Consider the following 14,046-nt stretch of genomic DNA (forward strand, 5'->3'; position numbering starts at 1 on the left):
TATCTGCTTCCGTATTTCTCCGTGTTGGAATGGCCTTGCGAACCCTTCATTCTCTTTGGTGCCAGGAACCCCTTGATGCCTGACACACACACACCCCCACCCAGGAGCTTGGGGGTCGCATACAAAGCACTCATAAACCCTCTGCCTTGGTCTGCGGGGCACGGTGGTGGCACAGCGACTTGGGAGCCCGCTCCTGCGGCGGGTGGATTCTCTGGCATGCTTGTGTTAGCAAGGGGTGGACAATTCATAAAATCGTAGGATGGTAGAATTGGGGCCCCAAGGGTCATCCAGTCCAGCCCGCTGTAATGCAGGAATGCAGCTATTAGTTGGGGGGTCAGACAGAGTAGGGAGGATGGCCAAGCTCTCAACTCTGTTAAAAAAAAGGTAAAGGGACCCCTGACCATTAGGTCCAGTCGTGACCGACTCTGGGGTTGCGGTGCTCATCTCGCTTTACTGGCCGAGGGAGCCGGCGTACAGCTTCCGGGTCATGTGGACAGCCGGACTAAGCCGCTTCTGGCGAACCAGAGCAGCGCACGGAAACGCTGTTCACCTTCCCGCCGGAGGGGTACCTCTTTATCTACTTGCACTTTGACATGCTTTCGAACTGCTGGGTTGGCAGGAGCAGGGACCGAGCAACGGGAGCTCACCACTGTGAAATAATAGCTCCAGGGGAAATGCATGAGGGAACCAGAAGAGCCAGGCTGCCCAAAGGGGGCCAAGCATCCTGTTTTCACAGGGGCCAACCAGATGCCCATCATGGGAAGCCTGCAACCAGGATTCGAACACAAGAGCCGCTCTCCCCACTCCTGCTGTTACCCGCTACTGGCATTCAGAAATATCTCTGCCTCTAACTGCGGAAACAGGGCTCAGCCATCTGGGCTAGAAGCCATTGTTAGCCTCCTCCTCCGTGAATTTGTCCAGTCCTCTGCCCTGTGTGAGGTGTGACAGATGCAAAGGTGCAAAGCCCTCAATGGTAGCCCCAAACTCCAATCTCTGGAGGGGGCAAAAGCTGCTCTTTGGGCAAGGAGAGACGGGGTAACAAGAAGCCCCACCACCTTGCAAACAGCAGCTGCTGGCGACTTCTGCTTTCCAGAGGAAAGAGCAGATTAAGTTTCCACCCACGCGGGCGCAAAGCAGGCCAAAGGGAAACCGCAAAGCTCTGCCACATCACTTGAGTTGCGAGGGCGGCCAAGTCCCCCTGGGAGGGGATCTGGGGGTGGGGAGGACAGCGGCAGAGATGGGGCGCAGGCAAAGGGGGAGAGAGCACCCTCGAGACGGGGTTTGGAGCCAGGACCCCAGGCCAGGCCTGTGCAAGACGTCTGCTCCTGGCTGCAAAAACCTCTTGGCCTGTCTCCAAGCCTTTTGCAGAGGAAGCAGGCCGCCTGGCTCCCAGCCGGCCTGCTCTGCGCCTTGCAAGTTGCAAGCGCTTCTGGGTTGCCGCTGCGAAATGAGGGGAAGGGGCGTAGCTCAGTGGGTAGAGCAGGTGGAGAGAGACTCCCTGTCTAAAAGGAACATCGCAGAGAGCTGCTGCTGCTGCCAGCTGGTGTGGGCAATACTGAGATGAATAGACCAATGGTCTGACTACAAAGCACCTTCTAAAACAGTTGCTCCTCCCATGGGGGAAGCATGAGGCAAGAATTTAGAGATTTTGGTGTTGGAGGAGACCAAAGGGTTTCCTGCAGTGCAGGAGTCACAGCGCCAGAACCCCTAACAAGTGGCCATTCGGCCTCTGCTTCAAGGCCACCAGGAAAGGCGAGTCCGCCATCTTTCCACTGTCAAATGGCTTCTAAAATTCTTCCTGATGTTTAGTCGGAATCTCCCTTCCTGCAGTGTGAAGCCGTGGCTTTGGGTCCTGCACTCAGGAGCAGCCGAAAGCAAGCCTGCTCCATCTTGGGATAGCCCTTCGGATATTCGAAGGTGGCTCTCATATCTCCTCCTCTTTTCCAGGCTAAACACACCCCAGTTCCCTGATCATCCTGGCGCCTTCCTCTGCACACTTTCCGGCTTGTCAATCTCCTCCTTAAACTGGGGTGCCCAGAACTGGATACAGGACTCCAAGAATAGTCTGACGGAGGCAGAATAGAGGGGTACTGCAACTTCTCTTCATCGGCCACTTCTGTTGATGCCGCCTAGAATAGCATTAGCTTTTTTTGCTGCTGCATCACAAAGCATGAATACCCACCCAGCGACCACCGTCGCCTCCCTGATCTCAAGGTCCTTCTCCCTCTCCTCATTTAGTCTCCACAACGACCCTGTGAGGCAGTGTGGTGGGCCTTCAAGGTCCTACCCAAAGAGCTTTGTGGAGAAGTTGAGGCGGGTGCGGAACCCTGACCTCTCTCCCAGGCCAATACTATGACCACAGCTCTAGCCCTACGCTATTCCTGTTCTGGGAAAGCTCAGTCGGGAAAGCACGAGATCCCTACTCTCAGGGTTGTGGGTTCGAGTCCCACATTGGGCCAAAGGGTCCTGCGTGGCAGGGGGTTGGACTAGATGACCCTCGAGGTCCCTTCCAACGGTACTTTAATTCTACCTGTTCTAATCTACTGGGACCACACACACCACCTTGATGAGGAGTCCTGGCTGCTCCTCTTCCTCCCCGCCCCATTCCATTGCCGCTTCCAGCTGTCCATCATCATCACCTGCCTTCCAATTTAGGTCTTCTCAGGTGGTGCCTATTTGCAAAGTGGGTCGTGGGCGCCACCTTGTGTCCGCAAGCGGGACTGCGGGGGGAAAGGGAGGTTTCGTTGCAGAGAAAGCGCCTGGTCTTCCCCTCTCGCCGCCCCCCCCCCCCCCGCGTCTCAGCGCCTGTCCCCGAGCGACCCCCAGGCCGGGCCCCGAGCCAGGCCTGGGAGGAGCAGGTGGCCCAGTCCGTCTGCAGGGTCGGGCCGTCCCTTCCTTGCGCCGGGACCCGAAGTCCTCCGTGGGAGATGTGCCTAAAAATAGCCAGGAGGTGATGGGCAGGAGAGACGCGGTGGGGCAGGCCAGGCTGATGGAGGAGGAATCTAGTCCAGCATCCAGTTCTCACAGTGAACGCTAGAAAGAAGTCTAGCGAGGGTAGAGATGATGATGATGATGATGATGATAATACTGTAATAATAATACCCCGCCCATCTGGGTGGCTTCCAGCAAAATATTACAATACAATAATTCATCAAATATGAAAAGCTTCCCTAAACAGGGCTGCCTTCAGATGTCTTCTAAAAGCCAGGTAGTTGTTCATTTCTTTGACATCTGGTGGGAGGGCGCCACCACCGAGAAGGCCCTCTGCCTGGTTCCACATAGAGACCTCACCTCCTCGTGGGATTGGCACCGCGATGCCCTTTCAAATGCCCGTCTAAGCCAGGGCCCGTCACCGTTGCACTTCAGGGCAGCCCACAAGCTCTGGAAGCACCCGGTCGGCCGCTATGAGAACCGGAGGATTCCCTAGATGACCCTGACTGCCCTTCTATGGGCCTGACCCAGCTGCTGGGGCTCTTCTTGCGCGTTTCCTTGGCTCATACTATCCATGGCGGTTCCTCGGTTGCCCGAGGGTGGCAAAGGCATCTGAGATAGGTGTAGCCGTGAGGTCCCCAGCGGAGGCACGAGGACGTGGGCCGGCTTGTTGACTCTGGGAAAGACCCCGCAGTAGCACCCATGTGCCCTGGTGCGAGAGGGCCCGAAGCTCTGGCACTGAACCCCACGAACAGAGGTGGGGAGAGCCTTCCCAAGACCGACCTGGGGGCGCTTCCACCCTGAGCGCACAGTCTCTGCCTGGCGGGGAGCGCGGCACCTCGCCCTCCGCCTCCTTCTCTTGGTCTGCACCAAAGATGCAGCTCAGGAGGAGGATGTGGGAAGGTCCTCCCCGCCCATGGCAAGTTCTGCCCTCTTCTTGCTGCTTGCCCCATTGAGGCTGCGGAGCCTCTCTCTTTTTTTTTCTTTTTTTTTCTAAATAATTTTTATTAACTGGCCAATCACATCAAATTAAATCACATCATATAAATTCCGAATTACAAAGCCAAATTTTTAAATTTTGTTGGGGGAACCCATACTTCAAGATCCAAAGGGGAATTCAGATCATCTTCTTATTACTGCGTTAATGTCCAAATCAGTCCCAATCAGTCCAAACAAAGTTCATAATTCTATCCAGTCTTATCTTGGTGTTTTTTTTTTTTTTTTATAATAATTTTTATTAATTTCCACACATATAATAAAGAGCAATGTAAAACAGTGTCACATCATACTCATCGGTTCTTACCCTTCTTTCTTTGACTTCCCCATACCTCCCCATCCCTGCATCCTTGTTTAATAATTCTTTAGCAACCCTTGAGTCCATTATCTTAATTCCCTTTCATAAAAATTTCTTAAGTTTTTTTTTTTGTTTACTGCTGCAATTCTTTACTTCTTACCCCCTGACATCCTAACATTCCTCAATTTTGCAATTATTTTTAAGATATATTTTGAAGTTCTTCCAGTCCTCTTCCAGTGCTCGCTTCGGCAGCACATATACAGTCTTATCTTGGTGTTGCCACATCATATCTTGTTCGTATAATTTCTCTTTTTCCTTTACGATCTCTTCTGTTAGTCTCCTTAAGCCGATAGCAAGTGTAATAATCCTGTGTGGATTTCCCGTTCCTTCACTAAGTCCAGATGGTTTCCATATATCTCCTTCGTAGATAACATCACTTTATCCATCGTAAATTTTGGCATTTGTCGCTCTTAAGTCCCACCGAGGAGTTGATTCACGGTATGTAAACAACTCTATTTCTCTCTTTCTCCTCCCAGACCCAAGAGCTCCCACAATGCCTCACAAAATGGCAAACGGCATTTTTTCCTGACTGCGTCACTCCAAAACTCTTAGCTTTCCAGCTTCATCTTGAAACATTGCTTTGGATCGAAAGTTTATCTCCACACAGCCTTAAATCCACAGCTTAAGTCCTTAATTTCTGACTCATTAGGGGAGGGGGATTCTTGTTAAATCACATAAAAAGGTAGAGGCAGGTTTTTTCCCCCCTCCCCCCTCAGTCATTACCGTATCTTGACGTTCTTCTCGTATTTTATTGTTATCTTGTTATCAGAGATCTCTTCTGTCAGCAGTATTTACTCCCCTTTTTCCTTGATGTATGTGCAATTAATCATGTCCAAATTATTTCTTTTAAAGATCATTGCAACCAGCGGCACGAATCGGGGACGGCGTCGAGGAGTGCCGAAAATCCCACAGGAGGGCTTTGGGCCTAGTGCCCCCACCCCCACAAATTCGGGGGTGGTATAGGGCACAGCAGGCAAGGGCCGTCCCCCCCATAATCCTGGGGGGGTTAAGGAGGCTAATTACCCCCATCATAGCCTCCAAATTACCTCGTGTGGGTCGGAGAGATGTTATTGTCAGCCATCTTCCGATACGCCACCTAGTGGCCCCGAGGCTGCGGAGCCTCTCACCCACGGAGCTCTCTGGGGCCTCCACGCTGCAGCCCTAACCCGACCCCACTTCCGCCCACCTTACTTGTGGCTCGGATATCCCTCCTTTCCCCCCCAAGCTCCAGGTGGCGACGTGCGTGGTTCTTCTCGCTCCCCATGCAACCCTCACAACAGCCCGGCGAGGCAGGTACGTGGGGCTGAGAGAAGGCAGGGGCCAAGAGCTGTAAAGATTCATAAACTGGCAATACAACTATAAAGGAAATGCGAATTAAATTTAAAATTATGAGGATTGCGGAGGGAGCTGGGGGAAGTCTAAAAGAATTTTGTATTATATTGAATATGAATGTGTTTATATAAATTTGTAAAAGAATTTTTTTTTCAAAAAAATAATTAAAAAAAAAAAAGAGAAGGCAGGGGCCGGCCCCCCCCCCAGGTCACACCCAGGGAGAGATGCGTGCCTTGAGCTCCTTGCGCGCAGGAGGCCAGGTTGGCTCGGGGCTGTTGTTCCTGCTGGGGATATTATAAAGGGATATTGGTGATTTCTTTTAAAAAGTTCCCCCTTCGGTGGACCTTGCAGAAGTTTCAAATCCAGGTTAGAATGAGAGAGTCGGAAGGGAGCAAAGGGTCATTTGGTCCAACCCTGCAATGCAGGGAAGCTTCACCCAATATGGGGCTGGAACCCACAAACCACAGTCTATTCTTATCCGTCAACCTCGCTCCAAACAGCTGCCCTGTCCTCCGCCACTTTGGGGCCTGGACTCGCCCCCCCCCCACCTCCCACCATTTGCTCCAACCACAGTCCGTGCCTTTTCTTCCTGGGTGGGCTGGCGGAGGACAAGCCGAGAGGGCGAGCGGGGCACCTGCCGCCTTGCGCCTCGCCTGCGCGGATGCGGGCCGGGGCGGGGCTTGGACCCGGGCCCGGGGCGGGCCGGAGATAAAAGCAGCGCCTTGGCCGCGCGCCCTCCTGCGGATCCCGGTAAGGGCGCCCGCGCCAGCCCACGAAGAGGGAGGCTTGGAAGAAGAGGCCGTACCTGCGCTCCCCACCCCCCCACCCCGGATGATTTTAGCAGGTATTTTTACGCAGGACATCGTTGCGCTCTAGAAGACGGAGGGGACGCCTGCCAAAGCGCCCCTTGCAAATGCATCTCTGCAGTCTCCGCAGATTTTAAGCCCACCCTCCGCAGTCATTCTGTGGGCTCCCCCTCCCAAGCACCCCCCCCACTCCACTGGGGCAGATGGCGGAGCGGAGGCAGGCTCTCCATGGCAACCGCTAAAGCAGCAGCCGTATCCTGGCCGCCCCCCTCGCCAGCCAAAGGCAGCAGCTCCGCCTTTGCAACCTGCGCTCTTTCTCTCCTCTTGCTCCCCGCACCCAGCGTCGCCCAGGGCGGCGGGGGTCTGGAGTGACAGCCCGGGAGGCGTGGGGTTGGGTGCTCAGCTGAGAGAACCCCCTTCTGCAGCGTCTCCTTCCGTGGCCAGAGAAGCCAGAGCACCGGGTAGCTGGGGCTGACTCCCCACTCCTGCCCCCTATAGCCGCAGCCAAGGGACAAGGTCAGCAGGTGCAGCCATGGGCAGGGGGGCCCAGGTGCCCCTTGCCTCGGGCAAGGGAGGGGGCCTGCTCCTGCGCTGGAGCGAAGTGCCCCCCAGCATGACGGAGAGCTTCATCCTGAGCGGCTACCGCTGCCCGGGCTACACCTTTGCCCAGTGCCTGGTCTCGGCCTTCCGGCCCACCAACGAGACGGGCAACTTCTGGACGCACTTCCTGGCCGTCTTTGTCTTCGCCTTCCACTTCCTGGAGCAGTTCTGGGGCGAGGGCCCCGTGGTGCCCAAAGGCCCACTGGACCCCTTCTACTACCCGCTCTGGAGCTACTTCCTGGGTGTCTGTGGCCTGCTGGTGGCGAGCAGCATGGCACACCTCTTCAACTCCATGTCGCTGGTCATTCGCGAGATCTGCTTCTACATCGACTATGGCACCATCAGCGCCTACACCGTGGGCTCCTCCTTGGCCTACTTCTACTACATCCACCCCAGGGGAGGCGGATCTCCACCACCACCGCCACCGTTACCGGGCACCGGCCACAACACCTCCTCTCTGAGCGCCTGGCCCAGCTGGGAGGGTGCTGGCTGGCTCTCTGCCCTGGCGGGCCAGGTGGGCACGTGGTTCGAGGCCCTCTACGTGCCCAGCGCTTGCCTGATTGCTCTCTTCTGCACCCTGGCCTGCTGCAGCACCCGCCACCAATGGCCACGCTACCGCTACCTCATCCGCACGCTGGTCTTCCTGCTGCCCTTTGGGGTGGTCTCCATCCCCGTCTTCCGCAAGCTGTGGTGGGGCGGGGACGGTGCCGCCGCCGCCGCCGGTGGGCACGGGACGGGCCGCTTCTTCCTGCGCCACTGCTTCTGGCTCCTGGCCTCCGGGATCTTCAACGTCAGCAAGATCCCTGAGCGCTTCAGCCCGGGGAAGTTCGACATCTGGGGCCACAGCCACCAGTGGTTCCACTGCTGCACCTTCATGAGCATACTGGACGAGCTGCACATGATCCGAGGGGAGATCCGTGAGCTGGGCGCCGGGCTGCCCCGGGCTCCCACTTTCCTCTCCACCTTTGGCGTGATGCTGCTGCTGCTGACTCTGCTTGCCAGCATCGTGGGCTGGTTTGGGCTCAGAGCTTATGCCAGCCACCAGCGGAGCATGGCCAGGAAAGGAGACTGAGGCGCACCGGCTCATTTGCAGGGCTTCTGGGCGAGGCGCAAGGGATGCCACGCACTGCTGAAAACTGGAAGACACTCGCTGTGTCTAGCACTCACACGGGATTTAACTCTGGGGTGGGCAGGGGGAACGGAGAAGCTTGAAATAAAAGGAAGATGCGACTTGAACCAAATTAGGTGTCCCTTGCAGATAACTCCATGCGGTTTTTTGGACCTGGCAAACAGGATCTTGGGGGAGCTGTGCTGGTGCAACTTGAAAGGCCAGAGATTGTGGCCTGCGGGGTTTATTTTTCCTACAGGCAAATGCAAAGTCCTGCAGGGGTAGTTTTCCATTCTTCTACCTGCTGGGAGAGGTGTCAGGCAGCAATCCTGTATCAGTCAGGGGTGGGAAGTACTGTCTGGGAAGCAGCTGAGTTCCCTCGGGAGAGAAAGTGGGAGGGTAAACTTGGGGGCCAGGATCCTTAGGGTGGCCAGGGAAGGAGCAGCGACGGCCTCCTGGCCAGGTATGAAGGCTGGCGTCTCTTGGTTCTGCTTCAGGTCCTCCCTGGCCCAACTCCTGCCAGGAGCCAGAATCGCAGGGGTCCCAAGTTCTCAGCCAACCTGCTTATGGAAGTTTGGAGTCTAAGGTCTTGAACTCGCTCCCCCAGGAGGAAGTGATGGCCTCCAAGTTGGATGGCTTTAAAGGAGGATTAGAGAACAGGGAAGAGAGGGTGCCTAGCTATGAGGACTTATGATCTGCTTCCACAGTCAGAGGCAGCAAGGCTTCCAGAGAGCAGGTGCTGGAAACTGCAGGAGGGGAGACTGGCTCTTGCTGGTTTCTCATTGGGGCATCTGGGGGCCCCCTGTGAGAGCAGGATACTGTCCCAGGTGGGCCATTCACCTGATCCAGCAGGCTCTTCTTATGGAGGTGGCCTGGCTGGCAACAACTCGCTTGGGTGCTTAGCGGGCTATCAGGTGCATCTAATTTTTGTACTTTACCCCAGTCTCTGCACTCTTGCAGGACAAATAACAACAGCAGCAGCAGCAGCAGCAGCGGTGGTGGTGGTGGTGGCTGCATAAATGATTTCAGAAGCCTCTCCTGACCTAGGGGCCCTGCCCCACCTGCCCCAGCCTCTTCAGAGCTGGGCATCTCTCTGATTCCCAGGCTCAGAGCAACTTCAGAAAAGGTTCCGCTCATCCCTAAATATATTCCATCTGCACGTGCAGCCGTCTTTAGTTTAAGGGCGCAAAAATAGTTTTGCTTTGTTTGTTTTTTAATGTGTGCGGACGTGGGGAAGCAGCAGCAGCAAAAATAGCCCCAGTGGAAACTTCAGCTGCTGCCTCCAAAGGCCGGCTCCCAGGGTGGTGGTGGTGGTGGGGGTCACTCTGCAGGATGGAAAAGTTTTGGGTGGGGGGAGCTCTGCCTCTCCCTGTTCTTTTGGGCAGAAAAGGCATTTTCCCTCTTTCTTTCTCTACCTCCCCCCACAACATCTCCCTAACAAATGCTGGGAGAAATTAAGGTCACTGTAATGCTGGACTTCAGCTGCTGGTAGTGGGGAGAGAAAGCAGGCAGGGCAAAGGGCAGCAACAGGGCCTGCAGTTTCTGTATTAAACTGGGGGGCGGCGGCAGAAGCATTGTACCACCCCCACAGCACCCAGTTTATCCAACGAGTTTATCCCCCCCCCCCCATCCCATCCTTCTCTGGTTTGAGTGGCTAAATTTCCGAAAGTGGGTTTTCTTTGCTGGTGGGGCTTGTCTGAGAAATGAGCAGAGAGGGAGGAGGTGGGCTCCTGGTTTCTCAAAGCCCTACGCTTCATGCTCGAATCCTTCCTCAAGAGCCTCCTCCTTCACCCCCCCCCAGCTGCCCCAAGGGGAACTGGTTTCCTGGCAAGGGATTATTTGCATATCGGAGTCCAAACAGTAGCCTGCAGGGAGCCCTGACTGCAGGCGAGGCAGCAGGGCTCACCCTCTGCCCACAGCCAGCATTGCAAATCCTCCACATGGGGCTTGTCACCCCAAAACATGTTGCAAGTGTGAAAAGGTCCAGCTCTCACCTAGAGAACCAGACCTTGCTGTTAACAGACAGGGTCCAGGGCTCTGATAACACTATACTGAGTAAAACAGAGCGAAAACAGTATGTAATTTGAGATCATATGAAGAGTACTCCCCCGTCCCCCCCCCCAACAAAACCTTGTGCAGAGTCCCTTTCTTCCCCGACCATATAGCCACGGTGGTCTCTACTAGGCTTTTGCTCCTTCTTGGCTCAGTTCAGGAGCCAGTGGAACTCACTCCCACAAGCGGCAGTCACCTAGATGGCTTTAAAAGAGGATTAGACAAAATGAGAAGGAGAAGGCAGTCCATGGCCACTAGCCATGATGGCTGCGCTCTGCCTCCAAGATCAGAGGCAGCCATGCTTCTGAATGCCGGGGTGGGGGGTGCTCATGTGCTCTGGTCCAGCTTGCATCTGGTTGGCCATTGTGAGGACAGGAGGCTGGACTGGCCAGGCTCTCTTTGGACCCAGCAGGCTCTTATGTGTTCTTATGGCAGCCAGCCAGCCAGGGAGGGGTGCAAATAATAAATTATTATTATTATTCCCTGCCTTCATAAGCTGAACTGTGTTCCCCTCTGGGGGACTCCAAGGCAGCGGCAAAACACTGCGTGGCCACACATTGCCCAGCAGGCCTTGACCTCTGCTGCAAGCCTCATTGGTCGCTCCTCCAGAGTAGTCCTGGGGCAAGCTGGCTGAGCAGCGCCATTTGCGTGAGGAGAACAAGGAAGGGAAAGTGTTTGACTGCTGGGCATGCTTTGCTTGAGAGGTAGGGGAGAAGAGGACAGGAAAGAGGCAGTGAAGTCAAGAGTTGCACCTGCGTGGATCTAGAGCAAAAGCAGTCGCTGCATTGCACCTTGGGATTGGGAAATGCAGAGCCCGAAGAATGAGGAAGCAGAGGCGCCCCTGGCTGGGTTGGATACAAGGCAGCTTTCGCTGTCCCTCTGCCATCACTCTCCCTCCCCAGTCCCAGCTCAGGCCTCTGGTAGAACGAAGGCAGCCAACACAGGCCATGAGCCAAACCTGCCAGGGCTGTTCTGAGGCTCTCGCCTCTCACATCTCCAGCAGACCTTCCAGGTTGCCTCTCATAGAATCACAGAGGGGACTCCAAGGGTCAGCTATTCCAATCCCCTGCAATGCAGGAATTCCCCTTTTCCCAGATGCTGGGGAGATAAGAAGACTTGGGAAGGCAGCAGCTGGCAGCCATTTTTTGCCCAGGCCAGGCCTGCTCCCTGGAGCTGGGATAGCTCAGTCATTAGGAGTGTGAGACTCTTAATCTCAGGGTTATGGGCAAAAGGTTCCTCCATTGAGGGGGCTGGGCCACATGACCGTTGGGGTCCCTTCCAGCTCTATGGTACTATGAGAGCGGAGCTTCTGTGAGGCCACCAGAGCAGACAGGGGCGAGCTAAGTGGCTGATGCATGGAAAATTGGCCCAGGACAGCTGAGACCAGCATTCAAGCCCTTTGCCGGAAGCTCCTGAAGTGCTTCGGGGAAAGAGAGAGAGGAACACTCCCCACATCCCACCAAGCCTCCACTGTGAGAGGCTGCTCTGAATCACAGCATGTGGGAAGCTGGCAGGAGCTCCGGGGGGTTTAAATATAGAAGAGGGACCTGGTGGGGCGAAGGACAAAAGGAGGAAATCCCTGGCCAGGGTGCATCAAGGTGAAAGTGGAACCACAGAGGGGCCTCTGGGACACAAGGCTGCCTGATGCAGTTCAGGGCTAGGCAGGGCTCAGCGAAGCACCGTTTCTGAAACCCACTCCAAATCTATCGGACAGGGAAAGCTGTTTCCCTCCCTTTTGTTGGAGCCGCTGTACAAGTGTTCTGTCCTGGGGCCCAGCAAGGCCTGAAATTTACAGCAGAGCAGTTAAGAATCTGCAGCGCATGCTTGTGGGGTTGGGATCTGGTGATTTCTCTACCACCACCAGACCAAACCCCCAGTTTCGCTGCAGGGGACAAATACACGTCTCTTTCCCCAGGCTCTGAATGAAGATGCAGTATTAGAAGCTGACTCATAATGAGTCAGACCACGGAGTCCGTCGGCAGCTCACTATCCTCTGCACTGGTCAGCAGTGACTCTGTGGGGTCTCAGGCGGGCACCTCTCTCAGTCCTGCCTGGAAATGCTGCCAGAGGTTCCGTTGGGGGCGTTCTGTGTGCAAAGCAGGTATTCTGCCAGAGTAACAGAACCTCCCAAACCCAATCTAGCCACCTTTCCTGGGCCTGAGGGCCCACTTTGGCAGGACGATGAAAATCCTGGTCCACACACTTGTCAGGCTGCTGCCCCAGATAGTTAGCGAGAAAGAGGGTTAACCTTGGGAGTCCTGCGGCCTCTCTGATGTCCCAGTCAGGAGCCCCTGCTTCCCCAAGCTAAACCTCAGAAGTCTCTTTCAGAAATCGAAATGTTCTCCCACTTAGGGAACATCAGACCCCAATCTAGGCCAGGAGGCTCTGGAAACAGCAGGGTGTGACTGGAATACAGCCACCGGGACTGATCAATAGCTTCCCTTGCTCAGCTGCACCACATCTCTCTCCTGAAAAGCAGCACAAAGGAGGCAGAGGGGCTGCCTAGCAGGGGAATGTGCACTGCAGACTGAACAACGGGACCTCCGGGACTCTCACTCCAGCAGCCTCAAAGGGCCCTTCTCAGACAGGAGAAGGCCCCACAACGGCTTCTGTGACAGCAGCTTCATCCCAGGCACATCTGCACCCTCCGCTCCCCCAGTGCACGCTGGGAACTTTGACCTGGAAAGATTGGTTGCTCTCCATCAATGCCTCCGTCTGCGTGTGCACCTGGGCACCGGTCTGCCAGCAGACTTTGTCCAGAGAGCAGAGGGCAGTTCTGCGGAGGGAGGGGGGGGGTTGAGGTGACCTTTGTTCCCCGGGTGAGAGACGTGGCACAACAGTCCCTGTAGGTCGATAGAGCACATGAAACTGTGCCCCCATTGCCTGGCGATGCCCTGAAGCCACCGAGTGGCTGCTCTGCAATCTGGTGAAATGTTGCTCAGTTATCTTTGTTCTTATTTGACTGAGGAACTGGTGCTGGAGAATCTGGGGCAGGGATGATGCGGGACGCCATCAGCCAGAATGCCCGAGGCCAGTTGTGAAACCCACCCCTAGAGTTTGGCAAGATTTCAACACCACCTGCATTGTTGTTGGCACCTGTCTATCTTGAGAGATGGTGGAGTTCGCCTCGGGGCGTGTGTGTGTGTGTGTGTGTGTGAAGTCAAACTGCTGCGTTAGAAGCAGTTCTGGAAGTTCTGGGCTGCCCTGATGACTAGATCCCTTTCAGCCTCGCTGGTGTGGTCCATTGGAAAGCAGAACAAGACATTGGGCAGCAGTCTGGCTATAGGAGTTGCCGGAAGGAGGTGTACCAGGCACCATCCAACTGCCTTAGGGACTCCACTCTGGATTTGTGTGGGGTTTACTCCTGAGCCTTTTTTTCTCCCAAAGAAACGAACGTAAGAAGAGCCTGCTGGATCAGGCCTAAGTGGGCCCATCTAGTCCAGCCTCCTGTTCTCACGGTGGCCAAGCAGATGCCCCTTATGGGAAGCAGGATTTGATCACAAGAGCGACGCTCTCCCCTCCTGTGGTTCCAGCAAGAAACTGGTCCTCAGAAGCACCAACGCCTCCAACTCTGCCCATTTGCTTTCTCCACAACACTCAAAACTTCTATCATGTCGCCTCTTCCTCCAAACTCAAAAATCCCAAACGCCACAACCTTTCCTCCTAGGCGAGTTGCCCTTTCCCGAAGCTTTCCCAACCCTACCCTTTACGAGGTGAGCACCACAGATTTGAAGAACCACACGATGTTGGCAATGCGCACCTCTGCACCCACGCACTGCGTGCGGCCCCTTCCGGGCTCCTCCAAGGACGCCCCAGCCCCGCCGTTTCATCACTTACCCCAGCACGGTCCACGGGAGGCTGCG

The 14,046-nt window shown here is 55.4% G+C and overlaps 1 protein-coding gene across 1 annotated transcript; it reads left to right on the top strand.

Moving 5' to 3' along the window:
- The first annotated feature begins 6,413 nt into the window (after positions 1-6,413).
- LOC307201938 (membrane progestin receptor epsilon-like) lies at positions 6,414-8,264 on the top strand. Its single transcript, XM_079951490.1, has one exon. The coding sequence runs from the start codon at positions 6,956-6,958 to the stop codon at positions 8,093-8,095; it is 1,140 nt and encodes a 379-aa protein (XP_079807616.1). The 5' UTR covers positions 6,414-6,955; the 3' UTR covers positions 8,096-8,264.
- Positions 8,265-14,046: the final 5,782 nt, after the last annotated feature.

This window comes from Podarcis cretensis, assembly GCF_951804945.1.
Source record: "Podarcis cretensis genome assembly, chromosome: 13".
NCBI classification, from domain to species: domain Eukaryota; kingdom Metazoa; phylum Chordata; class Lepidosauria; order Squamata; family Lacertidae; genus Podarcis; species Podarcis cretensis.